The following is a 27,989-nucleotide window of genomic DNA, read 5'->3' as shown; positions in this document are numbered from 1 at the left end:
AGCAGGAAACCAGACAGCAGCTTTCTCACGCTGCACCTGGAGACTGCAAGGTGCGCCCTGCAGGTAAAGACCTACAATTCTTCTCTCCATTTGCCTGGAGCAAGATTTGGTTAAATGCTTGCTCAAGCAACTCCTGAGATTTAGCTTTAGATGCTGAGCTCCTGTTTTCCCACCCTCTTCCCCTCCCTCGGGAACACCAGAAAGAGGCGACAGCTTGCCATTCCGCCCCCTTCTTTTTCAAGTGTTAGTATCACTGTTGGACAGGAGCTCGGTCCTCTGGTGCAGCTGGGTCAGGCTCTGCCAAGGCTGGAACCGGCCCCGGGGCAGGCAGGGCATCTCTGTCTAGGGCTCAGTCCCGCCCCCACTGCAGGGAAATGCAGCTGGAAATGCAGCCCTGGCCGAGTTCCTCTTTCTGTGGCTGCAGTTTCCACTTTCTATCCCCCAGAAACCCCCGGATTGTGGTGTTTGCTCCCCTTCCCCTCAACGCTTTCCCACGCGCCTGTCACCTTCTGCAACTGTCCTGCTCGCTGTCCACACGGCTGGAGCCCACTTTGCTGCTTGTCACGCCCACCTTCGTTGTCCCACTTGGCCCTGGCCAGCGCCTTGGGCACCCGCTCCCAGGAGGCTGCGCCCACATGCGGCTTCCCCGGCACCGGCGACCCATGCAGCTCACCGGGGCCTTGGAAAAGCCAGAAACCACATGGCACTCTCCTGGGCGAACTGCCTCGGAAGCCTTGAGTCTCATCAGTCTCCAAAAGCCCAATCGTGGGTGAAGCTCAGCATACAGCGCCTGCTCATCGCACACCGGCCGGTTTGGTGCCCCAGCCGGGGGGTGGGCGTGGGGATCCACCCCAGTGGCTCTGATTTCCCGGGAATGCTAAGCGGAGAAAGCTTGAGGATGTAGTAGTTACAGATCTCAGGACACAGGCTCATACTTGTCAGAGAATAGGACTATTTTCTACACCAAGTGGTCTACTCGAGCACCACGGTGCAGGATGGGCACCCAGGGCCTGGGCTCCAGAGTGCGGGCTCTGTCTGCGTCGGCATGTGGCCACCCGAGGGCCTCTGGGTGTGGAGCTCGCTGCCACAGAGGTGTCTGCTGGGCAGGGCTGCCCGCAGCTCTTGGCTGTCTAGGGCCCCATAGGAGAGGTGGGGACCTCACCCATCCCCCGCCCTCCGTCTAGGAGAACCTCACAGCCACCTCCCGCTGGGATCTCCCTAGCAGTGTGACCACCCAGCAAGCACCAGGTACCCTCACTGTTAGGAGTTCGGGGTTTTCATCTCCTGCCCACTCCCCATCCTGGTCCAGAGAAACTTCTCCCCCCTGGTGGGGAATTCTTCCTTTCATGTGTGGGGCCCAGATGTTTGAGTATGCCGGTTGCCCCCCTCCCCTGCCTTGAAACCAGGAATGTGCTGTCCTCCAGCAGAATCTTCAAGAACATAGCCGGGCTTTCTGCTTTCCAAGACCCAAATTGAAGCCAGGAGCCCAGGGCCACACTGAAAAAGTAAGATACAATGACCACAGGTGTAATTTCAGGCACCATTTCAGCAGCTGTTTTCGAACACAAATGATGAAGGTGAGATTTAACAAATGAATTTTAAATCTCTAATTTAAAAAAAACCCTTAGCTCACAAAGTAATTGACAAGTCTTTACGTAAACTTGTACATGTAAACAAATCTTAGGCATCATTAAAATTCTTTTCTGGAGAAAAATTAGCAAGGCATTTCTAAATTTATAATATATTCCTCCTAAACTCTATTGCCATTGAACAAGACCAAATCTGGAACTTGTTTATTAATTTTTTAAAACTAAGTAAAGCAAAAGTAGTTACAAACCTTGAGCAGGGTAGAGGGATCCTATTACCCCATGTCTATCTAGAGTCTTCTGGTTCCGCCAGTCCAAACTCAAAACTGTTCGGGCAGACTGAGAATTATGGTACAGGACATCCCACACTTTCTTTACTGACATATTCAGCACTTCAGTCATTTCTCAGGAAACACTGAGAAATAATTGTTTGCAAGATAGCAGTGTGCATTCCTGTCAACACTTAGCGCCCAGAATGCTTTCTATCCATTTCATTTTGGGATGCTCACAACCACTCTAAATGGTAGGTAGCCTTTTTTAAAGGAATTTTTAAAATAGCATTTGCAGCTGAGGTTGGCTACTGGCCTAAGGCTTCACCTAAGGAGGGCTTCCTGGTTACTTGTCTAGAATGCGGGAAAGATGCCTGCCATCGGGTCAGCATGAGTAACCGGAGCCCCTTCAGTGGGAATGTGTGTGTGTGTGCACACGCACATGCAGATCTATGAATGACATCATTTTTAGCGCTACATGCTGAGAAACAGACTTGTGTGATTGTGAAAATCTACTAAGAGCCATAAAATAGATCAGTGGGACAAAGGGAGAGCGGATTTTTATACACATACCACAATCCAATTGCAAGTAATGAAAGTAGCCCTGTGAGCTTTACAACCTGGAAGGTCCCCAGCATCACGCAGGGCCTGGGGGTGTAGCTTGGTGGTCCGGTGCAGGCCTGGCATGTGTGGGGTCTTGGGTTCCATCCCCAACACCACTAAAAAACCCCAAAAAGATGAAAACAGAAAACTTAAGAGCTGAAGGTGATCCTCTCAGCAATAAACAATACTAAACACTGCCAACATGACTCAGAGTTAATTTCATTCTGAAATTTCAGTAGCAGGCTCTCCCTTAGCATCACTAAGAGAATAAGCTGACGCCAACAGGGACATTACCCCAGCCTATGCCAGTGAGCGACCTTTCCCACTGATTCCTTTATTGTGGCTGAGCCTCACCTGCACCGGTACAACCACTCATCTGGCCTTCCCCATTCGGACCTTGCTGATATCTGAAATCTTTCCTTTTTTCTCCTTGCTTGCCTGCCTGCCCCAAACTCTTCACACTTCTGACCTGGATCCACACTACGCTCCCACCAGGATGTGTCACCTCCCACAGACCAAGAAGAAATTCGGCCAAGCAACAGGGACAGGGTCAAGATAAACCTTTTCTACCTGGCTGTTGGGGCTAAACCGATAAACCTGGCACTCTGGGAAACTGAGGCAGGAAGATGCCAAGCTTGAGTCAGACTGAGCAAATTAGAATTTATCTCAAAAAACAAAAAAGGCTGAGGCTGTAGATCATTGCTAAGGTCCTGGTTTAATCACCAGTGTTACAAAAGAAAACAAAGAAAACTCTTTTGAGCGGATCATCCCAAACCCTCATGAGGGTGCCGCATATAGGCCAGCCCACCTCCTGGGTGACCTGCACCCCAGGATGCACACAAGGAGCTGATGGACTGTGCAAAGAAAGCTTCCTCTCATGCTTCACTTTTGTATTTTCTAACATACTCATGGCATGCATGTATAATAAGGAACAGGACTATATGGGCGTGTGGGTTTGAAATGTTTTACTGAAGGATTCAGCTGCAGCTCAGCAGTAAAGCACTTGTCTGGCACGCGCAAAGCCCTGGGTTCGATCTCCAGCATTTCAATTTGTCTTACTGAGAAAGTGCATGCCTTAGAAAGTTGAGTGGCTACTAGTCTATGTAACAGTGAACAATTTAAAAAAAAACACTCTTTGGCTTTTCTGTTACAAAGTTCCAAAACCAGTGAGAGTTCCTACAAGTTTTTGTTTGTGGTTTGAGACAGGATCTCACCTTGCAGTTCAGGCTGAACTTGAGCTTACTATGTAGCCCAGGCGATCCTCCTGCCTCAGCTTCTGGAGTACTGGGATAACAGGCATGTGCCCCTGCCTGGCCCTACAATTTCTGAAGGAGCTACTTCTCTGGCCCTGCTATAACTAACTCCTTCCTCTGTGTCTATGTGGGGCTCTGCCTGACCTTTCTGTCCTTTCAGTGTCAGGTGATTTCTGTGGGGAATCTTCACAAATGCTGTTCTCTTTTCATCTGCCAAGCATCAGATTTCACTTGAAATGTCATCTTCCCCCCCCCGAAACTCCCCCAGCCTGGTCCAACCCCCAAAGCCCTCAGTTAAACTGTCTCCCAGCCTCCTGCATTTCCTATTCTGTTACCTATTATAGTAGCCATTTCTGGTTTTTGTTCAGTGTCTTCCAAAATAAGCCATAATCTTCAAGAGAACTTATCTCTGAAGACTCCTGCATCTATTGTGTGCTCAATAAACGGCACTGAACCAAGGATGAATCAGTGAAGCAGCGTTCACCTCACACTTACTTCCCCAGGGTCCCCGAGCCCCATCCCAGGAATAACCTTTTACTGTAGTGTTTTAAATTGACAACTGTTGTATGTATGGAGCAGATGTGACATTTTGTGACCTGGCCAGCAAGACTCAGCCCTGATTATCAATCTGCTGCTCTGCGGACACTTTGAGGTGCTTCTGGATGGATATCTTCCTCCCAGATTTCCAGCATCTTCTATATAACTCACACCCTGTTGTTCATCTTTGTGAAGGGTGTAAAGCAGGCATTTCGGGCTGGAGATTTAGCTCAGCAGCATAAGCGCCTGCCTTGTAAGCAGGCAGTTGTGAGTTCGATCCCCGATACCGATAAAAAGGAAAAAGACAAAAATAAATAAATAAAGCAGGCATTTCATGAGTGACTGGAGACCTCTGGTGTTTTATGAGTTTATTTTATAGAAAAAAATACACAGGTTATTCAATTTCCATGGTTCTCAAACTTTTACCACTATTATAACTTTTTTGACTCCAGGGACTATATATATATATTTTTTTTTTGTCTTTTTCCTTTTTATCGGTACTGGGGATCGAACTCACGACCGCCTGCTTGCAAGGCAGGTGCTTATGCCACTGAGCTAAATCCCCAGCCCCATTTTTTTTTTCAGGGACTATAGTTTTGTGGAAGATCATTTTTCCACAGACTTATGGAGAGAGGGGTTTAAAAAATTTTTAAAAAATCAGTATGTCTGCAATACAGAATAATTACATTCTGCAGGGCTAGCATCACTGCCTCAGCTCCACCACCCTACATCAGACGTTAGACTCTTGTAGTTTTTTTTTTTTTTTTTGGTACTGGGAATTGAACTCAGGACTGTGTGCTTGCCAGGCAAGCACTTATGCCCCTCAGCTACACCCAGGCTCTGACATCGGATTCTTGTAAGGAGAACACAGATCATCACAGGGCAATTCACTGCAGGGTTTGTGCTCCAATGACAATCTGATGCCACTACTAACCTGACAAGGGGCAGAGCTCAGGTGGTGAGGCAGATGTGCAGCAGCCATAAATAGAGAGGCAGCTTCACTCCCTCACCTGCTGCTCATTTTCCTGCTGTGCAGCCGTTCCTGTGCCAGGGTTGGGGACCCCTGGCTTTAACTAAGACACACACTTTGGGCGTGGCTTCTTCAGACTTCACCATCAGTCATTAAACACCACTGACATCAACACTTTCTGAGGGAGAATTCCGGCTTGCTTAGTTCTGCTTTTTATCTTCTTCCTTTTGAGAAACTAACTTAAAAAGTGAGTAACTTGGGAGCTGAGTTGCAAACCTAAAGAGCAAAGAGGCCACGGACACTGCTTTCCACGTACACAGGGTCTAAAAAAGGAAAGAGAGAGGAGACCAAAAGCCACGCTGATGCTCTTCACTGTAATCAAATGAAGTGGAAATAATGGAGTCTAAAAAGTGCTTTCTTATGACAGGAGGGATTTTAAACAGGGAAAGTGACCGGGTTTTGTTAGAATGTCAATTGTATTCAGATCTTTTCTTTTCCCCCTAGTACTCAGCACCGACCCCAGGGACCTCATGAGCTACTTCCCATCCCTTGTTCAGAATTTTGAAACAGTTTCTCTCTAAAAGTCTCTAAGTTGCTAAGTTACCCAGGCTGGGCTTGAACATGCAATTCTCCTCAGCCTCCCATAGTGTAAGAAGGCCCAGCCTGGGATCATGAATATTTTTCTCCTTTGAACAACTGTCAAGTCCAATTTGATTGCTCTATATATCTACAGCTATGTATCTATAGCAGCCTATAGATAGGAGATTCTTTTCTCTTATTGCAGAGCTGGGTATCAAAGCCAGGAGCTCATGCCTGCTAGGCAAGTGCTCTGTCACTGACCCAGCCCCCAAAAGGGAGCTTCTTAATCTTAGCCCCTGAGCTGCTTAACTCAGCATCAAGAACCGCTGCGGGGCAGTTACCATGCAAGGGCAGTCTCCGAGCTGGGGGACTGCTTCGGCCCAGCAGTTACACAACGGCACAGGGGATGCTGCAGGAGCAAAAGGCTCCAGCTGTCTGAAGAACACCGAGTTCTTAAAATGCCTAGATGACGCCTACCACGCATATCTGAGCTGTTGGAGTTTACAGCTGGAACATAACAATCAAAGTGTCACTTCAACCCGATGGGTTTATGAGACTGCTACTTTAACTTCCCACATACAACACGGGTACTGTGCACAGTGACGTTAGCATTCTTATTTTTTCCCTCACTGACAGTGAGTCATGAATGTGGACCTACAGGGTGTCCCCGGGCAAGATGCATTCCAGTAGCTGATTTCTAAGCCAGTTGTTAGGAACTTGGAAGTTTCCCATAGAAACAATTCCAGAGGTGGTGGTAGTGTAGATTTCCAGATATGGCCAAAAAGCTCGCATTAACCCATAAGTAATTTTCATAAAGATACCCACCATGCCTAACAGTGCTGTACTATAAGTGAAAGCTCCCTGGCTTCTAAGTTGGGATTTCTTGTGAGGTTCCCTGGCAGCACTGGTGAGGACCTCAAGATGTGTCCTGCAGTGAGGGGATTTCTTTTCTCCTGGCTGGAATCCTCTTGGATCGCTATTCCTACTCTGTTGAGCACGAGCTCCATGGAAATTGCTGTGTCCTCTATGCAATCTCATCTGTGAGGCCAACTGTTTAATCTATGTACAAGAAAGGGAACATGAACGCTTGGGGACAGTAGGTAATTCATCTACATTTATGAATTTAGGTACAGTCAGGACCTCAGCCTGAGGACACTCGGACACACACAGCCGAGGGCGGCCAGGGCAGGAGCAGCAGAAGTGTCCTAACAGCAGCCCACGTGATTCACAGCATTGGCCTGAGCAGGGGTCTCTTGAGCTGTCCATGTCACGGAAGGCCTTGCAGGACTCACGGGGGCAGCCTGCAATCCAAGGCATGCCTGAGCTCGGGCTCTGAGCATCTGAGTTCCTGGAATACCGAGGACTGAATCCAGGACTGCTACCTCCACAGCCTCCCATGAAACCCTTTACATTGAGATGGTGTCTGTCACCAAATTGCCTGAGCTCGAACTTGAGATCCTTCTGCCTCAGCCACCAATAGTGCTGAGATTATTGCATGTACACCCAAGTCTTGAATAGATGACACCAGCTTGAGCTATTCAATGTTGTAGAGAAAGGGAAGGTGGAAAAGGTGCCAAATGGTACAGAAATCATTCGTCTTCATCATGAGTTGAGTTTCTTTCTTTTTATTTTATTTTATTTAAGGAGAAAAAGGGAAAAAAAGCAGAAAAAGGGTACAAGTTATACAGAATTTCAGAAAAAAAATAAACAGTAGGAAATCGCTAGTTAATGGATTACATATTGTCATCTTAGAAATATTTGTTCAAGTTACAAAATTAAAGCTTATATAGTGGACATTCAAACAGTGAGACCAAACAGTTCTGTTCAATGATCCAACAAAACTCAGTAATATCACTGTCTATCTCATACACTTAAATATAGATGCAGTTATATCGTTTAGAGCACTTTCTTTTCCTCTCTTTTGTACAATGACTATTACACACTTTGGGTTTTATTGCTCCCACAGTTCTTATTACTTTTTTTTGGAAGAGAGTAAAACCAAATGTGACATAACAGAACAGAGTTGGTCAAATCAAAAGGGTGGACATAATAGATAATGTAAAAACATAATACAAGGTGATCAACAATGGTTACCATAATGACTCCCGCTATCTCTAATAGAATTGCCTATATCATCAGTTATAATAAAATTGAACAAAACAGTAAAGAATGAAACCAACAAAACCAAGACATTGGAGACATTACAGATCTTCAAAAGTAGGTAACAGTCAACCAGAATGGGCGTCATAATGAATCCCACTATCTTCACAGCTGCTGCTATACTTTCGAACCTGGTACTATCAAGCAAAACAGAATAGAGGAACGTCAGTCAAAACAAGATGGTGAGAGCAATACAGGGCTTCAAATCAAGTTAATAGCAAATCAAAGTGGGTTACTATAATATATCCTACTATTTTTTATTTATTTTTCCCTTAATTAAAAGGATAAAAATGAAAAAGTAAATAATAAAATGGAGATTGAGATAAAAGAGGGCATAACAGCAAAACAGCACAGATCAAAACATAACCATTTAAGCAAAATAGAGTTTCACCACAAGATATATCCCGACATAAAAGTAGTTACCATATTGTCTCTTTCCTTGAAACCTTTGAGTATAACTTTGTATACTGTAGCATCAAATATATCAAAACAACGTAAAACCATTCAAGAGAATGACAGTATTACAGGGTATTTAGGATCAACTAACAGAAAATGAACAATAGTTTCTGTATAATCTCCTTGTCTATAAAAGTTTTTGTTTACACTATCACATATAATAAAATCCAGTAAGATACAACATGCTAAGACCAATGGAAACAGAAGAGCAAAAGCTTGATGAGACTTCAAAACAAGATATTAAATCAGCATTACCTATTATGACGTCGTTTTCTCCAAAATAGCTGTTCCTATCATCCAATCTTCTCTGCCTCATTTCTGTTGAGCTCTTTTTCTGTCATTAGTTGTCAGTTTGTCTTCTTCATTTTGTTTTCTGCTCCATTCATTGTGGCCTCTCTGCCACTATTTCTGGATTCTTCGTATTTTTCTTTTTTAGAATATCCTGCAGTATTCTCTGTAGAGTTGGATTGGTGGTTGCATATTCCCCTAGTTCCTCTTTATCCTGGAAGCACCTTGTTTTTCCATCAATTTCCAGGGATAGTTGTGCAGGATATATCAATCTTGGCTGGAGGTTATTATCTTACAAAGCTTGAATTATTTCCCCCCAAGCTCTTTGTGATTTGATGGTTTGTGCTGAGAAGTCTGCTGTAATTCTGATGGGTGTTCCCTTGTAAGTGATCTGTTTCTTGTCTCTGACGGCTTTTAATATTCTGTTCTTATATTGGATTTCTGGTATTTTGATTATTATATGCCTGGGTGTTGCTCTGTTTGGGTTGTAGGTGGCTGGGGTCCTGAATGCTTCATATATTTGAGTATCTTTACCTTTTGCCAAATTAGGAAAATTCTCCTGGATTATTTCTGCAAGTAGCTTTTGTAGTTCATTTGTTTGTGTCCCTACCTCTTCTTTAGAAATTCTTAAGTTATAGATCCTCTTATCATCTTCTAGTCTTTGTATTATTGCTGTTTGTTTCTTTGTTATTTTTAAGGAGTTTTTCATTTCATGCTCCCATATTACAAATCTGGCCTCCAGTTCAGATAATCTATCCTTAGTTTCTTTCAAGCTGTTATGCCAGCTTTCGATAGTTTTTAGTTTCCTGGTAATCTCTTTGAACCTGCTTCGCGTATTCTATGCTTTCTCTATTTTCTCCATCAAACAATTCTCCCCTCTTTTTCTCTTCTGTTTTTTCTTGGGTGGTGCTTAGTATTTCTCTAACTATTCTGCTTATGTCTAGCCTCAGGTCATTAATAACTTCATTCCTGAACTTGTCTTTGAGGCTCTGGAGATAGCGCTTTATGTCTATTGGTGTGGTGTCTGCTATTGCCTGTTTCTCAGGATTGGGGGCTGAGGGGCCTTTCTTATTGCTCCCTCTTCCCATATTCTTTGTTCTTTATATATGCAAGCGTATATAGGAGGCCCAGCTTCCTTCCCTGTTGGCCACAGTCTGATTGAATTGTGCTGGCTAGGTGTTCCCGCCCACCGCAGCACACCCGGAGTTACGGACTGGGCAGCCTATGCGGGCCCACCCCTCCAGGTCACCTTCAGGCGCTGGAACCTGGGTTGTGCTAGCCTACTGGGTCTCAGCCAGCAGTGTCACATAGACTAGGCACTGCTCACCGATCCCGCTTGAGAGGGGGATATGTGACTGAAGTCACTACAACACCTGTTCCGGCAAGTCTGCCCGGTCCCAGAATGTCCTCTGTTGGTGCCTCCTAGATCGTGGAAGAGTCCCAGTTTCTCTCATTCACCGCATGGCTCCCCGCCTGTCCCGCTCTCAACTCCGTTCACCAAGCTTTTGCGCGTCTCTCTCCCTGCCAAGCTGATTCAGACGCAGCTGCGGTGGCAAGAAACCCAAATCGCGGTTTCCAATGGTGCAGGCTCCAGCTTCCACGCTGAGGCTTTATCTGTTCCTGTTACAGCACCAGGATTGCATTCCCAGTTGGTTTCTCTCAGCCCAGTTCGTTCTTGGGTCAGCAGGGCATATCTCCTCTTTTGCTTAGGATTCCTCACTCCGCACCACTCCTGGATCCTAAGCGGGGTCTTTCAGAGAGCCTCCATAGCTGCTGCTGTCCGCCATGTTTTCCTGGAAACTGAGTTGAGTTTCTTGAACAGATAATATAGTAAAAACAAAAAATTTCCTCACCTTCATATAAATAACCACTGTTAGAATTCTGTGTGTTGGAGTGGGAGTTACTGGGGGTTGAAACAAAAGCTTTACCACTGAGCTCCATCTCCCCACAGCCCCTTTTTAAATCTTGAGATATGGTCTTGCTAAGGTGGGACTTGCACTCTTCCTGCCTCAACCTCACCAAGTGCTGGGATTACAGGGGTATACTTTTAGCCCCACCTCACTGTTAGTATCTTTATTGTGCATTCTTTAAGGCTTTTCTTATGAACAAACATGCCACTTATGTATTTTTACTTATGTATTTTTACTTTACCTTATGTATTTTTACTTTACCACTTACCTGCCCTTATTAAAAAGTAGTATGTTACCCATATGTATTTTAAACAATAACTTTCTTTATATATTACCATTTTATGTATTTTACTATTTATGATCACATTTAGCCAGTTGCCATGGTGCATGCCTATGATCTGGCACTCAAGAGGTTGAGGCAGGAGGATGGAAAGTTTGAGGTTAGCCTGGGCTACGTAGGAAGGTCCTCTCGCAAAAGAGAAATCACAAAGAAGCTTGGTTTTCCTAACCAGTATGAAGTGTTGGGGTCCAGAACAGGGACAGTTGCTCTCAGACGTGGGCTTACCCCAAGGCAGATTTGTGTCTCTGGGCTGAAGTCTTAGGCAGTGCAAGTTTAGGTCATAGGTGTTGTGACACCAGGTCCACAGCTCCTCCTGCTTCTTTCAGAGTTTCACGAACCCCTGTCTGGGTGTGTGCCCCACTGGCTTCTGAGTTCTCCAAGGCAGGGATTAGAGACGTCCATCCTTTCTCTCTGTATCATCAACATCAAACGCAATGTCAGGCACGAACGAGCTGCCAAGTGGATGTCCACTGACAATGCATAGAATGAGTAAGGACCCAAGCCACTGAGCCAGTCACGGGTTGGAAGGACCGGTGGGGAAGGACACCTGTCCCTCTCTGGCGACACCGCCCAGGGAAACACCGTGGGGATGTGGTAAGGAAAATCACGGGCAGGAGGAGGAGGAGGGTACTGGGAGGAAGGGACGAAGGGCAGATCTGGGAGCACCTGAGGGGGAGAGGCTCGAATGGGAAGTGTGGGTGAAGATAACAGCAGCAAACTCAGATTACACGTAGGGGCTCAAATTAAAACAGATTTTTTTTTTCTCCTAGAGAAAATCAAAGAAAGTGGTTAAGAAAGGAGATTCAGGTAGCAAATGTCTAAGATAGTTGGACAGAGAGGAAAGTGGAATGAAAAGTCAGCTGCGGTGCAACCTGGACAGAGGCCAATGGTACTCCCGCAGAAGGCTCGGCGCTGATGACACCGGGAGTCTATCCGTGACTGGCAATGATATCAAACACCCTGTGAGCACCTTTGGCCCCAGGGTGACAAACCAACCTCGGAAGCTTCTGGAAGGGAAAAGGCCATCTGTGTCTTCCAAATATATTCAGTTCCAACATTACCTGACTTGTAAAACATCTACGTAGCACAGTGAAGGCTCCCATATAATATGCTGCTGTGGCTTCTACCTCCCCTCCCCGACATGGGAAAAGTGAGATGACCTCTTAGACACCCAGAGCGACGCCAGAAGGCTGAGCTACGCGGCCACTCTGCTCCCTGAAGCCGTGCCACCTCAAGTGTTGACACAGGTTCCGAACAGAATGCACTCTTAGACCCTTTAAGAGAAGAACTGCTACCAAAAACGTGCTTTTATAAACTGTGAAAAACAAACATGCTGGTTCCATCCACGCAGGTTTTAGGAGGGTATTTAAAAGCAAAATGCTTGTTCCGGTTGACCTCAGAAGCCAAGCACACCCGCTCTGATGGAAACTTAACCAGTGAGTGAAATTCAGTCAGGTGTGGGTCTCCAGAGCTCACAGGCAGAGGAGACATGGCAGGTCCTGGGTGGTTTACTCCAACACAGCACAACCACGGATGGTGGGAAAGCATCCTGCATCTGTTTAGAGTGAGTGAGTCTAGAAGTTCCCTTACTTTTCAAAATGTTAGGAGAAACACTACGCCATCCAAACTCAGGCTTGCAAAGCAACTCGCCCTTTCCGCATGGAATCCCTGCTCCGGATCTGTAGGTATATTTTACAGAAGGCTTTCAGAAAGCATTTGCTTTTCAGCATTTGAAAGCATTTAACCTAAAAACCCACACACATTTACTACACATTTACTGTTTCATGAATAAATTCCAGCAAACAGCAGTATTTCTCACAAATCTGTTTTTGATAATAGATTTCCAGCTCATTTTACATACATCTTCTCAATAAAAAATTACTTAGTATCGGGTTCTCCCATGGAAAAAGCCATTTAAAAAGTTCTCACAGCCATTATCGCCCTCTTGTTTTCTATAAAATTCAGCTGTCTTGCATTTCTCATACTCTTTTTTAGATTATGTCTCTGTGAACAGGATCTCTTTTGTCAAGGAATTCACCCTCAGAGCTCCCCCAAAATGTGCCAATAGATATGTTTAGAAATGTTCTTTGAAAATATTATCTTTAAAAATATGAAACTAAAAACAAACCAACGCGCATTACCCTTGGCTATGATACATCTTTATGAAGAAATTCTAAACAGCAAACGAAACAAGGTAAATCTATGGACTGGCACATGAAGACATCTAATAATTGTCTAACAATAGACAAGTCAGTGCTGACCAATATGTACAGAATAATCTCATTGTTATTTTAACAGCAGAGTTGAATGTCTCTAGAGAAAAGTCTCAATGTTACAAAAACTTTCAGAACATATAAAATGATGGTGAAACAATTATAATATTGGCACCGAATTTGTAAAGGCAGCACATAAAGAAAAAAAAACGTATCAGATAGCATCACTTATGAATTCTGAGCAAGAATTCTAAAAGTATCTAGTGGACGCTATTGTTATGGTAAGAAAACAATTCACCACAACCCTGTGTTCTGCACAGGAACAAATGTTAAGGAGCATAGTGATGCAATGTCTTTTTCTCATTGATAAGAGTCAAGGAGGACCCTATGATCACCTCCAGAGACACAGAAAAGCGTCTGACACAGCCAGCGACCATTCTGCATGAAAACAGCGGGGCACTGAGGATCTGATGAACCACATCATCAGTCACACATGGTATCAGCTGCACTTTTACTTGGCACAGAAAATAGCACAGGTTTCCTACCAAAGACAAGGGCACCCTCAGCTCTCACAACAGCTTTACAAATTGCAAGTGGACGAGAGGGAAAAAACAAGCATTAAAACCATTATCTATCCGAAGATACTATGAAGCACACCAGGAACCACTCAGACAATTAATTATAAACAACCTGAAGCAGAGAGACTTTAGAAGTACTGTAGTCTGAATGCGTCCCCCCCCAAAGTTTGTTAATCCTCACATTGTAGATTAAAGGTGTTTGGATGTGGGGACCTTAGGGAAACAGCTGGCAAGGGTGCCCCTGTCCCCCCACCACCGGCTTGGTGACCCGATGAGAAGGGCAGTGACCAGAGCTGAGCACAGCGCAAACTCAGTCTCAGGGCACCTCTAGCACTGGACCAGCGCTCTGGTACCTCTATGTCACCAGAACTGTGAACAAAATAAGCCTCTATTCTCCACCTCTCCCTGCCCCAGGACACCATAGCTACATCCCCTATTCTCTTCATTATCTGTTTTGAGGTCGCAGACTAGGCTAAGCCTCCTGACCCTTCTGCCTCAGCCTCTCTAGCAATTGGGGTTACAAGCTCAAGTCACTGTGGCTGGCAAACCTCTATTCTTTATAAAGTACCCAGCCTGTGGCACTCAAATTATAACAAAAAATGGACTAAGGTAGCAGGATATAAAATATGCAGAGGCTAGGGTGTAGCTCCATGGTAGAACACTTGTATCTCAAATATATATATAATACATAAAGTCAGTAGCCTTCAAGTACACAAATAATGCTAGCATATAAAATGGAAGAGAAAACTTCTTTTGGAACAGCAACAGCAACAAAATATTTAGGGTAGACTTAAGAAATGTGAAAAACCTATGTGAAGGAAAAGACAAAATTACTGGTGTAAAAATACGAAAGTATAGTTGAGCAAATGAAAAAAATGACCTTGTTCTTGGATAGAATGTTTCACCCTTAAGATCAGAGTTTCTCCCTAAGCTAATTTATAAATTTAACATAAAATGACAAGATTTTTTTTTCTGGAAACAGAAAAACAAATTACAGTCCAACTTCAAGGCAGCCAGCCTGGAGGAAATGCTCTGACTTAAGCTAGAAGCTGTATGCTGGCTGCTTCTGAGGAATCACCTGGCCTGGAGGGTGCTAAGAGCCATCACTACTCAGGCAGTTAGAGCAGCTGCCTCAACCAGACCCCAAAACAAGCTGGAAATCTCAAGTTCACCGTGACACTTCATAATCTGAATTTGTTGGCAACTAGCTTACAAAGCAAATATAGTTTGGGCAAAAGAAAGCATCTTGCAGACCTGATCCCTCTCAGAATGTCAGGGTTTGACTTCTCAGATGTGGGCGAGCTTTTAAAGGGTCTGATAGTAAATATTTTGGCTTTGTAGGCGACAGTGGGGCCTGCTCATCTTCTATTTTGACATCATTCAAGACAGTAAAACACAGGTTTTGGATTTGACCTTTGGGGGAAGAGGAGCTTCATTAATTTTGGTTAACAGAAATCATCCGCCTTGACATTTAATTTTAGAAGGCAGACATTCTGTCTCATTTCCATCTTCACAATCTTTTTGAAATCAGGCAGGGATGTGTATACTATATGTAAATCACGGGGGAGGTCCTTTCCCAACGTAGCCACGCAGTCCTACTGGCATGCAAACAATATCCTGGAAACAAGAGACGAGTGTACGCCTGATTCTGACAGGATCTGCCATCTGCCACGTTGGACTGCTCTCACAAATGATACCCTAACATCAGAGAAACAGCTTCTTGACATCTTAATCCAGTCCTGTTCTCAAAGAGCAGCAGCATCAGACTTACTATAAGTTAATTTCTGCTTGAGAATTACTAAGGGCAGTTCTTGTCCCTGGATGTTCCTCCATACCCTTTTCCTTCCTTCTCTGCTCACTGGAGGAAATGTCTGATGAAGCCCAGGACGACAGCACATACTTCTACGATAGCCAAGAGCTCTCAGTAGCCTAGTGAAGTGGCAAACATCTCAGGGAAAGTCACGGCCAACTCACCCAGGACAGCATGCTTTGGTTCTGGCCCAGCCTGAGACAGGACACCTCAGGGATTTGATGCGGTCCAGGACAACTGTGAAATTTATTTACTAGGATACAGTAAAGTCTTTTTTGTTAGAACCTCTTAAAATGAGGACAGATTGGGGGCTGGGGATTTAGCTCAGCAGCATAAGCACCTGCCTTACAAGCAGGGGGTCGTGAATTCGATCCTCGGTACCGATATTAAAAAAAAAAAAAAAAAAAAAAAAAAAAGACAGATTTCTCAGACTTAAAAAATAATTACACGTGAAGGAGTTTGATCAGATGGAAACACCTTTTAAACTCCATAACTCATTGAAAGATACTGGCATCAATGGTAGTGTGCCTTACCCAGTTACATGTAGTCCCAGATCCCCGGAAAGATGCCTCTAAATCTACCCAACTCATACCACACAAATCCTTGGATCAGCAACAAAACCAGCATAAGACTAAGGAACACCTAGCAGATGGCTGGACCAAAGCTCCAGGGCTGCTTTGTCAGTATCTCTGATTCTAGTGGGGAGCAAAAATCAAAAGCCAACCTTCAAGATGAATGCCAGTAGGGGCTGGGGATTTAGCTCAGTGGCATAAGCACCTGCCTTGCAAGCAGGCAGTTGTGAGTTCGATCTCTGGTACCGATAAAAATGAAAAAGACAAAAAAAAAAAAAAAAAAAAAAAAAAAAAAAAAAGAATGCCAGTGGACCGGGGGAGCTCCATGGTACGGAGCTCCAAGACTAGCACGGACAAGGCCCTGGGTTCAATCCCCAGCCTCTCCCAGCACTCGTGTGCTAGAGTAGAAAAAACAATTGTTTTAACCTCAAGGTAGCTGTTGATCAGTCATCCTGAAAGACTGTTTACAAACTGTGGTGGGCATTATATTAAAAACGGAAGTAATAAAGATGAAAATGCATCATTCCCTAATTAGCATACTGTCTTTTATTACAACTTGCGCCCTAGAGATTACTTGTGTCTACTGTGTCTGTACTGTGGACACACGGTGTAAAGGTGTAACACCACACCTCTCTTCCCCTCTGCACCATTGTCAACACCAGCAACAGGACACTGGATCTGCTGGGAGTTTACACCATGAAGAGGCACAAACACTCAACCAGCCTCCCGCTTCTCCTGGGAGTCGCTTTATTCACATTACTGACCCAAGAACAGGGCATGACTTGTCCAGTCAGCTCACGTGTAGACCTTACTGTCTTCTTGTGCCTATCTACAGAGCCTCAGCTTACAAAACCAAAAAAGCTGCTGGAATTTACACAACAGGATTTTAGGGTTTATAAAAAAAATTTTTTTTTTTTAGTACTAGAGGTGGAAACCAGTGGTACTCTAGCAGCCACATTCTAAGTCCTTGAGACATTGTTTTGCTAAGTTGTCCAAGCTAGCTTCACATTTCCAATCCTCCTACCTTAGCTTCCAGAGTAGCTGGAAGTACTGGTATGTGTTCCACTGCACCTGGCAACATGACCTTATTTTTTTGGTACTGAGACTTGAACTCAGGACCTCAAGCTGGCCAGGCAGGTGCTGTGCCACTGAGCTATATCCCCAGCCCATGACTTCTTTTTTGGACATACATTATTTTTAAATAAGGAAGCATGTTTTCTAATAAATAGCAAAACGAAGTCCGAGACATTTTAGAATTCCCAGTTAGTATTTTAAGGAAAGAACCAGTGTGTTTTGTCCCTTGTCTCTTACACCAGATACTTCTGTGAGAAGAGCAGCTGCCTGAAGGCGATGTAAACTGGACCCAGGAACAAAGATGGGTCGATCTGTGCCTGCCACACCAGGAAGTGATTAAGTGGCACCTCCCTGGAACAAAGGCCCCACTCACCAACCAGCACTGGGCTCAGATGCCTCTTGGGTCATTTCAGACATACGGAGTCTTTCACTCAAGTCCTGTAAAATAACATCAAAACTGGACAGTGTGAGAAAAATAATGGCATGGATCCAAAGGCCACTACCATTTTAATAGGTATTTTTTCTTTAAATTTATTTTGGAGTGCCTGAAAATACTTTAAATGACTAATTGGTGAAAAATACATAGGGTACATGTTATTTTTAATCTATTCCTTTTTTCTAGTATTTTTTTTTTTTTTTTTGATCTTTTAGAGACATGGTCTCCCTATGCAGTTCAAGGTGGCCTTGCACTCACTTTGTAGCCCAGGCTGGTCTCAAACTTGCAACAATCCTCCAGCCTCAGCCCCCTGAGTGCTGGGGTCACAGGCATGTACCACCAAGCCAGCTTAAACAAGTGTTTTTAAAAAATCCCAGAATTCCATACAGTTGAAGTGAGCTATCTGAACACAATTATACCAATTATAAAAAGCACATAAATTGGGACAAAATCTGTATGCACGCTCTTTCCCATAGAAAACTCAAAGGAGTGCTGAGTATTTAGCTCAGCAGCGTAAGCGCCTGCCTTGTAAGCATAGTTGTGAGTTCGATCCTGGGTTACCCCCCCCCCAAAAAAAAAAACCTCAAAAGAAAGCAGCCTTCCTGTCTGAGAGATTCTTTTTTTTTGTACTGGTGATTGAACTCATGACCTCATGCCTACCAAGCACTTGCTGAGCCACTGAGCTAAATCCCCAGCCCCTGAGGGGTTATTTAATTCTAAATTTGAAAATTTTTGTTTTTCTTTTCTTTTGGAAATTTGCAAATATGATGCAGTGTACTGAGTATCAGTCACACACATTTCCCACCAAATACTGGGGAAGAGTAATGCAGCTGTTAGGGCTTTCAAGGTTATTTCCAAGTATTAATGCGTGTATGTGTGCACACAGCCCTCAAACGCACCCTTCGTGTTTCCTGAAACTAAACATGTATTGCGTCACAGCAGTGATTCTGAAAACCATCACCTGCGGCACTGCCTGGCCCAGGGGCTGCTGCTTGCGTTCCCTCTCTGAGCAGCACTGTGGGAATGTGGCGATCAGCCTGCTTTCTTTTTTCCCTTTTTGGTAAAAAAGCTGAAGAAGACCTGTGGTTTATTCTTTATTTAGAATCAATAAACCAACAAACAGTTACAGGGCAATGACAGTTCACTGTCAGTGAGGTAATATTTTAGAATTTACATATTTACAAGCTCGAAGAGCCTTCTCCACCATCACACATTTCAGTCTATGTAGTCAAAGTCTTCTGGAATTCCAAAATTTTTATCAATTTTATTTTCTTCAAATCCAAATTTTCTTTTGGCCCAAGATTTTATTGCAAAGATATTATCTATAAGAAACAGAAAAATATTTTTGAGTATTGAAAACAATCATAAAATACTTCAAATGTAAGCATCCGCAGTTTATTTACCTTACTCTCAGCTGTATGAAAACATGTTCTCTATTTTCTTTCTTTTTGGCACCAGGAATTGAATTCAGGGCCTTGTGCTTGCCAGGCCGGTGTTATGCTGTGAGCTACTCTTCTGGCCCTCTATTTTCAACAGTGATGGCAATTACTATAGATAAAAGCAGCCTACCTGAAGAGTTCACAATGGCAGGGGCATGCAGTTAATGGTATCTTTTCTGCATCTCCCCTACTCCCAGGCCTGACTCTTGCCCTAGCAGTAGGGTCTCTTGTTCCCAAAGGGAATGTGTCCTCTCCGCCTGGAGGGCAAGGGTTCCCGCCGCAGCTGGAAAGAGTCTCCTAAGACTGAGACAGGAGCAGGCATGTCACTGTGCCCCCAAAATGCATTTGCCACTGAAAAAGCATTGTCTACTTAAAGGAATTTATCCCAAGGAAAGAAAACAAATTGTGCACAGGTTTCTGATCCAGATCTTTATCTTTTTTTCGTAATAGAAAAAAACATAACAAACCCCACCCCTACGTCCGTACACAGGGAAGGGACGATGCAGTGTTGGTATAGAGGCGCCCCCCCCGCCCCCGCCCCAGTCACAGTGCGCCAGGGCTCAGCAATGGCACAGGAGGTTCTCACTTCCACACCCTGCTTGCAGGTACATACACAACCTTCATCTTATTTTTTCCTTTTTGAACGGGGACCTAACTCAAAAATCTTCACTGAACTGCATCCCAGCACTTCTAAGTTTTTTATTTGTTTTGAGATAGGCTCTTTCAAAGTTGCTAAATTTCCTAGTCAGGGCTCCAACTTGTGATCTTCCTGCTTCAGCCTCCCAGATTGATGGGAATCTCAGCATGCATCACTACCCCTGGCTGTATAGCTTTTATAAAGAAAATGAACTATGCACACAAAAACGTAAGGGTAGGAGGTTTCCTGGCTTGTTGGGGTACCCTGTGGCACGGCAGCAGTGATAATGAAGCAGAGAGCTCTAGGGTGGCATAGGTGGTGTCCCTGCTCATAGGCTGGAGCTCTACCCCAGGCCTACTCCAGCCCTACCCCAGGCGTGGGACTACACCAGATACAGTGCTGAACGATGTGATGAGCTTAGCAGGGGGTGACCAGGATGGGCCCTAGTCTGATCTGAATGGGGTCTGCACAGAAGTCTGAGGACTGAGGATGTGAGAGGACACAGGAGGAAACCACCCCAGCAGGCCGGGAGGGGCTTCGACACACACAAAGCATCCTTACATCTCCAGTTTGCACTGAATTAGATGGCACGCAGACGAAATACATTTCTGTCATTTTAAATGACTCTGTGGCACTTTGCTCTGGTGTCTCCCCTGAGTGAGTACAGAGACTTTGGCCATTCTTTAATCTATTGTTTGTAAGGAAGTCTAATTCCAAGCCTCTAGTAGTGATGTTCCCAGAGTTATGTTTATTTCTAGTGTATGTTACCGCCTCAAGTAGAATACATATGACTAATGAAATATTGTTTCTATTAAAGACTTATGGGATGTCAAAAGATGCTAAAATGTATCTTTACTCTTTGTAACAATTCCAAAGAAATCTTCATCCCCCTAATGAGAATTCTAAAATGATCACGTGAGGACCCCAGCACCGTGTTTAGTTTTGGCAGCATCTGCACAGTCAGCAGTCTTGCCAATCCTGGACGGGTGCTCCAAGGCTCACTGCTCCAGCAGGCAAGAGTGCATCACAGGTGTCCCAGAAGGTAACAGACCTATGCCTCCAAGCTACTGAGAAAGGGTGGGTGGGGTGGGGGGAGAGAGTGCCACAGCCAGGCAGACAAGACAGACAGACAGAGACACAGAAAGAGGGAGGGATATCACTACCTTACTACCAAACAATTCTGAACTGACGTGTTACAGAGACCAAGCATCACAAGCACAGCTTTCAGCATAGGCTCAGTGAATACAAAAAGATTTGTAGGAAACAACAGACCTCAGGTGACACTGCTGCAAGTGTGCAGGGCAGAGACTTTGCACCTGGTTCAGAAGGAATGAGGCACCTGCTGAGGCCATACAGCAGCCTCTGCGAGGAGTAGTATCTGGTTCATGTAAAGACAAGGAAGCATCTTATCACAAACATCCCGAAGCTTTAAAATGCACAAAGGCACTGACAGTTACAAGCGTTTGTGCAACACCCCCAACAGACCATTCAGGATCAAATATTTTTGGGCCATGGGAGGTCTTGTGCCACGTAACGTGAGCCACAGGCTTGCCAGTCCATTCACTACCAGATGGTCTTCTTGCTACACAGACGTTCTTATAAAGGTATACAGGATAATGTTATTTTTTCCTTTTTTCTGGTCCTGGGGATCGAACTCACGACCGCCTGCTTACAAAGCAGGTGCTTATGCCGCTGAGCTAAATCCCCAGCCCCAATAATTTTGTTTTTATAGAAACAACACTCAGACAGGTAGAATTCCTTCTGACTTACACAGCTGTGCTGGTCCCTATCATTTGTGATGAGCCCACGTGGGCAGCTCATGGCATCCGTGCCCCACACATCATTAAGACGCGGCTCACAGGTTTATTAAACTTGGCCACACGGGCAGCAGCGGGATGGTAATGCCCAGCAGCAAGACCCAGGTTGCTTAGCACTGCCACACAGCACAACACACACCTGCATCACTTTAAGGTTTCATGTAATTTGTTAAATTGCATTTAACTTGTACTAAATGTCAGAAAACATTTAATGTCCTACTTCTGTATTCATATCCTGAGGTGATTTCTCATTCTATAAAACTGAGACACTGAATTATTAAACAATAAATATTCTCGACTCTAGACACATTTTATGGGCTCTGTGATACAAAGAAAAATCAACCCTTAACCAATAGCTATATGATGATCTTTAGTTAAAAGTCATACTGGTATTTTAGTTTTTGTTTTAGAGACAGGGAGTTTTTCTGAGTTGTCATCCGCTGTATCTCTTGTCTTCATTTTTCACAACATGTGTTTATCCTCGAAAGACTAAGTTGTAAGCTCAAATGGAAATACAGTTCTTCTCAGCTGTTTCTGCTATTCTAAAAATATCTTCCTTCCACAGGCTTTAAAAAGTTCCAGGTCCTTCCACAGCTAAGAACATGGAGTGGGGCTGAGGCTGGGGCGTTATGCCAACTGGGGGAGTTTTTGATGAATTGAAAAACAATGCAATTGCTTATTTATCACCTGGAATGGATAATAAACTGGGGCGTGGGGAAGCAGAGCACATCTGCAGGTCTGATGTTGCATGGGGGAGCTCACAGCCTGCAGGGCTTCACCCTCCTGCAAGGCAAGACAGGGGCCGTGCCCCGCACAGAGTAGTTCATAGGGCCCCGTGGCAGGCGTGGTGCTGCACTTGGCCTCCCCTCAAAGCCACACTCCCTGCACACCCACAAACACCCACGTGCACACACACCTCTGATGCACTGGCTCCTCCATCCCTCACACCTGCTGCTCATCACTTATTTGCACCTCATCAGACACGGCCTCTGTTCTTAGCACTGAAGCACTGTACTATCTAGGAAATAAACTGTAATAATTAAGATCATAATCTGTAAGATGGCAAGTTGGGGGACAAGGCCAACTGATTTTGATTTTCGCAGTGTGTTTAATTCTAAAGTAGACTAGGAGAAAATGATTTTAAGTTCTTTGTGAAACACAGGCCTGGACAGGGCATCAGAAAAACGGCCCCAAAAACCTGCCCTTCCAGGGGCCAATTCCTTGCAACAACCTCATGGTAGACTTTACCTCTCTGTTTCTGCCTCCTTTGTATTCTCCCACACAAGCACAGTGATGATGCCTAATCCATCTGAAGGCTTCACAGACTCACCAGAATGGGACGATTCAATTACCATTATTTTATAATACTGAAAAACACCAGTATAGATTTCTGGCAGGTTTTAACAGTACTAATCACACTTCCATGTAACTCACTGTAATCATTATTTTTTAACTTTTTTCTGATCCTAAGCCACATACTCAATGCCTTATTAATTCTTCTTTCTTCCAACATCTCTGGGGTGGATCTGACAGCACTCTTGTTAATGAATGGTTTAATACAGTGGCATCTGCAGGCCAGTGGGTCAACAGAGGACAGCACAGAGCATGGGTAAGAGCTGGGCTCTGGAGATGCAGAAGCGGGTTTCATTCCTGTTCCACGGCCTGGCCTGTGTGGCCTTGGCCTCAGGGGGCTTAGCATGGTGTCGGAAATGAGGGCTGTGCACCTCTTGGGCTTTCTGTGGATGTGAAACGAGAACGTGCCACAAACACCCACTCCTGTGACCATGTAAAAGGCCTCGCCCAACCTTGGCTGTTCTTCGTATTCTCAGGAAAACTAATCTGCAGGAGTCCATGAGACTTGAAAAGGTATATTTTACATGAAAACACATATGAAACTTTCACTAATATATACAAAAATTAAATGATTAGTCCTAGTGATTTATCATGAGAGAAGTTACACAAAAGTTAAACTTGAAGCAATTACTGGTTTTATAAAAATACATCTTTATAAAATGAATCCTAAGATTAAACAAAATCCTAGCCCTAAGTAACTGAAAAAGTTTCATATACAAAAACATGAGCAACACACACATTTCCGGAAATATCTTTTCTGGAACAGAGCTGTATTGAGGTATCCGAATTTCATAACGCTCTCCATGTGGAGCATGTTTAACTACCTGTTAGCGATGTTGTCATACATACCAGTCCATCGGTTAGCAGCTTCTTTGGCTACTTTATTTGCTTGACCTAAAAAAATGATATATAAAACTGAATTACTTACCTATACAAAATTACCTCAATTTTCTAAAGATTTATATTTTCCCACAAAATTTTTATATATATTTTATAAAACACACAAAATGGCTTTGGAAAAAGGGCTCAAATAGTGGAGTAACGCTATCATAATAAATCAGCCCAAATCCCCAAGAAAACTTTAGATATAGTTGCAGTCCTATTAGCGATGTATAGAAAGTCAGTGTGAACAATTTCCCTTTCCAAAATGTCTACTGTCACTGTAGTTACTTCTTTAAATCAGACCTTAAAAAGAAGATGTGTTAAGAAAGTAGTCTCATAGAAGCAAACATCTACTTTTTTATATTAAGCTATGTTCTATCTCTGTGGATTTGCCTTTTGTGGAACAAAATTTATGCAACAGCTGATGGACATTTGCATTGTTTCTACTAATAGGAATAATTTACGCATGTTTTCACTTCTCTTGGCTATGTATCTAAGCATAGAACTGCTAGCTCACCCGGTTACTGTGTGTCATTTTTGGGCAATGGGTAAACTGTTTTCCAATATGGCTGCACCTATCATCCTAGCAGCAATTTAAGAGTTCCATTTCATAAATTAAAAAATATATATATCCATCCTGAGTGTGAAGATGCATCTCATGCGGGTTTTAATTTGAATTTCTCAAATGACTAATATTGAGTGTATTTTTGTGTGCATATTGGCTTTTGTATATTTTCCTTGAAAAATGTTTGTTCAAATCCTTTGCCCAGTTTAAAAACTAGGTCATTTGCCTTTTTATTGTGGAATTATGAGTATTTTATGTATTTTGGGTATAAGACACTTGCCAGATAAGGGATTTACAAATATTGTAAATCCTACTATTTGACAGCTTATATAAGTTTTAATTTGATGAAATCCAACTTAGACTTTCTGATTGTTTATGTTTTTGATGCCATAGTCAAGAAAACAGTACCCAATTCAAAGCCCAAAAAAATATTATATCTTCAGTGCGTTTGAGTTAAATTTCTGCTTATGTTGTGAAGTGGGGTCAGATTAATTCATCTGCATGTAGACACCCAACTGTGACCAACACCATTAGCTGAAAACATTCTTTACCAAATGAATGATTTAATCACCATGGTTGAAAATCAATTGTGTTGGGCTGAGGATTTAGCTCAGTGGCATAAGCGTCTGCCTTGCAATCAGGCTGTTGTGAGTTCAATCCCTGGTACCGATAAAAATGAAAAAGACCAAAAAAAAAAAAAAAAAAAAAAACCCAAAAAAACAAGAAAATCAATTGTGTTAATTTCTGGACTCTCAGTTCCATTCTGGCCACCCATATCTTTATTTTTATACCAGTACTATGTTGACTTGATTAATATAGACTTATAAGTTTTGTAATTAAGAAATTTGAAAAAAAAAAAAAGAGAGAAATTAGAGCTGGGGATGTAGCACAGTGGCATAGTGCCTGCGTGGCAAGTGCAAGGTCCTGAACTCGATTCCCAGTACAGGAAAAAAAAATTAAGAAATCTGAGCCCTCCAACTTTGTCCATTTTCAATATTCTTTTGGCCCTTCTGGGTCTTATTTCCATATGAATTTTAAGATTAGCTTACCAGTTTCTGTAAAAAGAAAAAAAAGGAGTTGGGACTTTGATATGTTTGGCACTGAATATGTGGATCAGTGTGGAAAGTGTTTACATCCTAAATCTTTTAACTCATAAACACAGGAAATCTTTCCATTTATTCGAATCTTTATTTTCTTCAACAATGTTTATAGCTTTCAGTACATTTTCCTTTGATCAATTTTATTCCTTGGTGATTTTATCAATTTTGATGTTAGTATGGGAAAAATAAGGATTTCCCCCCATTAATTTCATTTTCAGATTGTTTACTGTTAACATATAGAAATATACATTGTTTAAACCAGATATTGTGGCATATGCCTGTAATCCTGGCACTCTGGGAAGCTGAAGTAGGATCTCTAATTCTAGCTCAACTTGGATAATGTAGAAATTAGCAAAACCCTGTCTCCGAATAAAAATAAAAAAGGTCTGGGGATGTAGCTCAGTGTAAAGGCTATAGGTTCAATCCCTAGTAGTGCAAGACAAACAAACAAAAGATTTCTAAATACGGATTCTGTAGGTTTTGTACTATGTAACTTGCTGACCGTATTAGTTTTACTAGTTTTTGTTTGGGCATATGTCTTAGTTACTTGTCACTGAGACACACTATCTGACACCCACAACGCTAAGGAGAGAAAGTTTTCTTTTGGCTCGGTCTGCAGAAGTTTCAGTCTGCAGTTGGCTGGTCCCAGGGCAGGGTGGCACGACAGTGGACCTGGCAGACAGCAGGTCACAGCAGGGCAGGCAGGAAGCAAGGCAATGGAGAGATAAATCCTTCCAGGCCATGCGCCCGAAGACCTATCTTCTGCAACCAGGCTTCACCACCCCAATCACATTCAGTTACCAGTTCAGCAGTGGCCCAATCTGTGGACGAGCGTCACAAGCTCACCCACGAGCACTTCACCCACGAGGCTTCGGGAGGGCATCTAGGCACAAACCCTAACAGCGTACATATGGGGTAGGGCCATATGTGTGTAGGCTCCTGGCACCTGACAGCAGAGATTTCTGTGCTTCCTCCTTTTCAGAACAGATGCTTGTTATTTTTCTTCATTTTTTAAAATTGCTCTAGTTAAAGCTTTCGGTTGGTGTTGAATGAAGTGCTGAGTAGACATGGATGGGAAAGCTTTCAGCCTTTCACCATCCAGCATGTGGGCTGTGGATTTTTTTTAGATGTTCTTTCATCTGGTTAAGTTCATTTCTATTCTCACTTGAATATTTTTAAGAAAAGACGAATTTTATCAAATGTTTTTATGTCACCCAATTAAAGTGATCATGTGGATATCTCTACTACCAGTATTATGCTATAAATACGTTGTAAACTGGTGTCAAAGCACACAGAAGTTCACTATTTTTTACTGAGAGTCGGCCACTTTTTGTGAAGTCTGTAAGTCACTAGTTAATTTCCAGTTTTTTTCTTGAGATAGGGTCTTGCTATGCAGTACAGGATGGCCTCAAGCTCAGTTTGTAGCCCAGGCTGGTTTTGAACTCACAAGGATCCTCCTGCCTTAGCCTCCTGGGTGCTGGGATTACAGGTGTGCACCATCAGGCTTGGCTTTAATTTCCAGAGTTCTGAAAAAATTGTAACAATTTTTGCAAGCTTTTGTGGAAGGGCAAATTTTCAAAGATGCATATAATTTAGTGTTTTTATTGTATCTTGGGCATTTACTTTTAAGGAAATTTCTTGAGTATTTCTCAAATTTACTTTCAAGTTTTTGTGAGAATTTAAATTTTTTTTTTTTTTTTTTTTTTTTGTCTTTTTCCTTTTTATCGGTACCGGGCATCGAACTCAGGACTGCCTGCTTGCGCCGCTGAGCTAAATCCCCAGCCTCCGAGAATTTAAATTTCTACTAGGTACTTATTTTCTCTGGTAGCATTTAAATACAGTATTTATAATTTTACTTGTAAACGATATTATTTCTTTTATTTTTTGGATATTTGCAGTTAATCGTGCTAATGTTTGCATAGTGCTATGAGTAATTCAAATGGTGTGATGAAATGTAAGGCATCATTGATAAACAAGAGATACTACATAGCCATGTCTATATGAAGAAAGGATTATGGTTATTTTTAGCAAATTGTGTTCCAAAATAAACCATGACAGGCTTAGATAAAACTGTGTGTTATAATATGGGTGTTACAGACTTGTTATTAAGAAAAAATCCTAATCAAATCAATTTGTGACATTTGTAATCCTTTAATCTGGTATAATCAGCTCTGCTCTAACATGATAGCTAAAATCCTATGAAATCCCTCATTAAAAAATAAAAGCACATTTGAAAACAATGATTTCATTGAAGAAAAGGGTTTTGGGGGATAAACAGTTAAAGTTCTCTCAACTTAGTAAAAAAGGGATCTCTGGACTCTACTAAATATTTAAGTTTCTTAGATTTGTAGCTGTCACTAGGTTTGTACCAAATTAGCTTTTATCTCTTCAGGTATTTTTCTAGCCCAGCAAAGTCCCTGCCCCAAATTTTCTTTGAGTCTCAGTCTCTGTCTCTCTCTATAGTGTGTTACAGGTCACAAATGGCTGTGTGTAGGTGTTTTGTGTGTGTGTGTGTGTGAGAGAGAGAAAGAGAGAGAGAGAGAGAGAGAGAGAGAGACAGAC

General features: G+C 43.1%; 1 protein-coding gene across 2 annotated transcripts in view; it reads right to left on the bottom strand.

The window, feature by feature from the left end:
* Nucleotides 1-18,699: 18,699 nt before the first annotated feature.
* The window catches only part of Mnd1 (meiotic nuclear divisions 1), a 50,549-nt gene continuing 41,259 nt past the window's right edge, over nt 18,700-27,989 (bottom strand). The window contains exons 7-8 of one of the 2 annotated variants that reach the window (XM_063260863.1): nt 23,730-23,774; nt 18,700-18,956 (exon numbers count right to left, since the gene is read on the bottom strand). In XM_063260863.1, the coding sequence (XP_063116933.1) occupies nt 18,850-18,956; nt 23,730-23,774 (152 nt within the window). In that variant the 3' untranslated portion in view covers nt 18,700-18,849. Of the gene's footprint in view, nt 18,957-23,704; nt 23,775-27,989 lie in introns of both variants that reach the window. The other variant, XM_063260862.1, reaches the window with a different exon arrangement.

Source organism: Cavia porcellus, unplaced genomic scaffold, assembly GCF_034190915.1.
Source record: "Cavia porcellus strain 051 isolate PalLab524CR breed Dunkin Hartley unplaced genomic scaffold, mCavPor4.1 scaffold_14, whole genome shotgun sequence".
NCBI lineage: Eukaryota > Metazoa > Chordata > Mammalia > Rodentia > Caviidae > Cavia > Cavia porcellus.
Note: the sequence above shows the minus strand (reverse complement) of the source record. Positions and strands in the feature narration are given on the sequence as shown.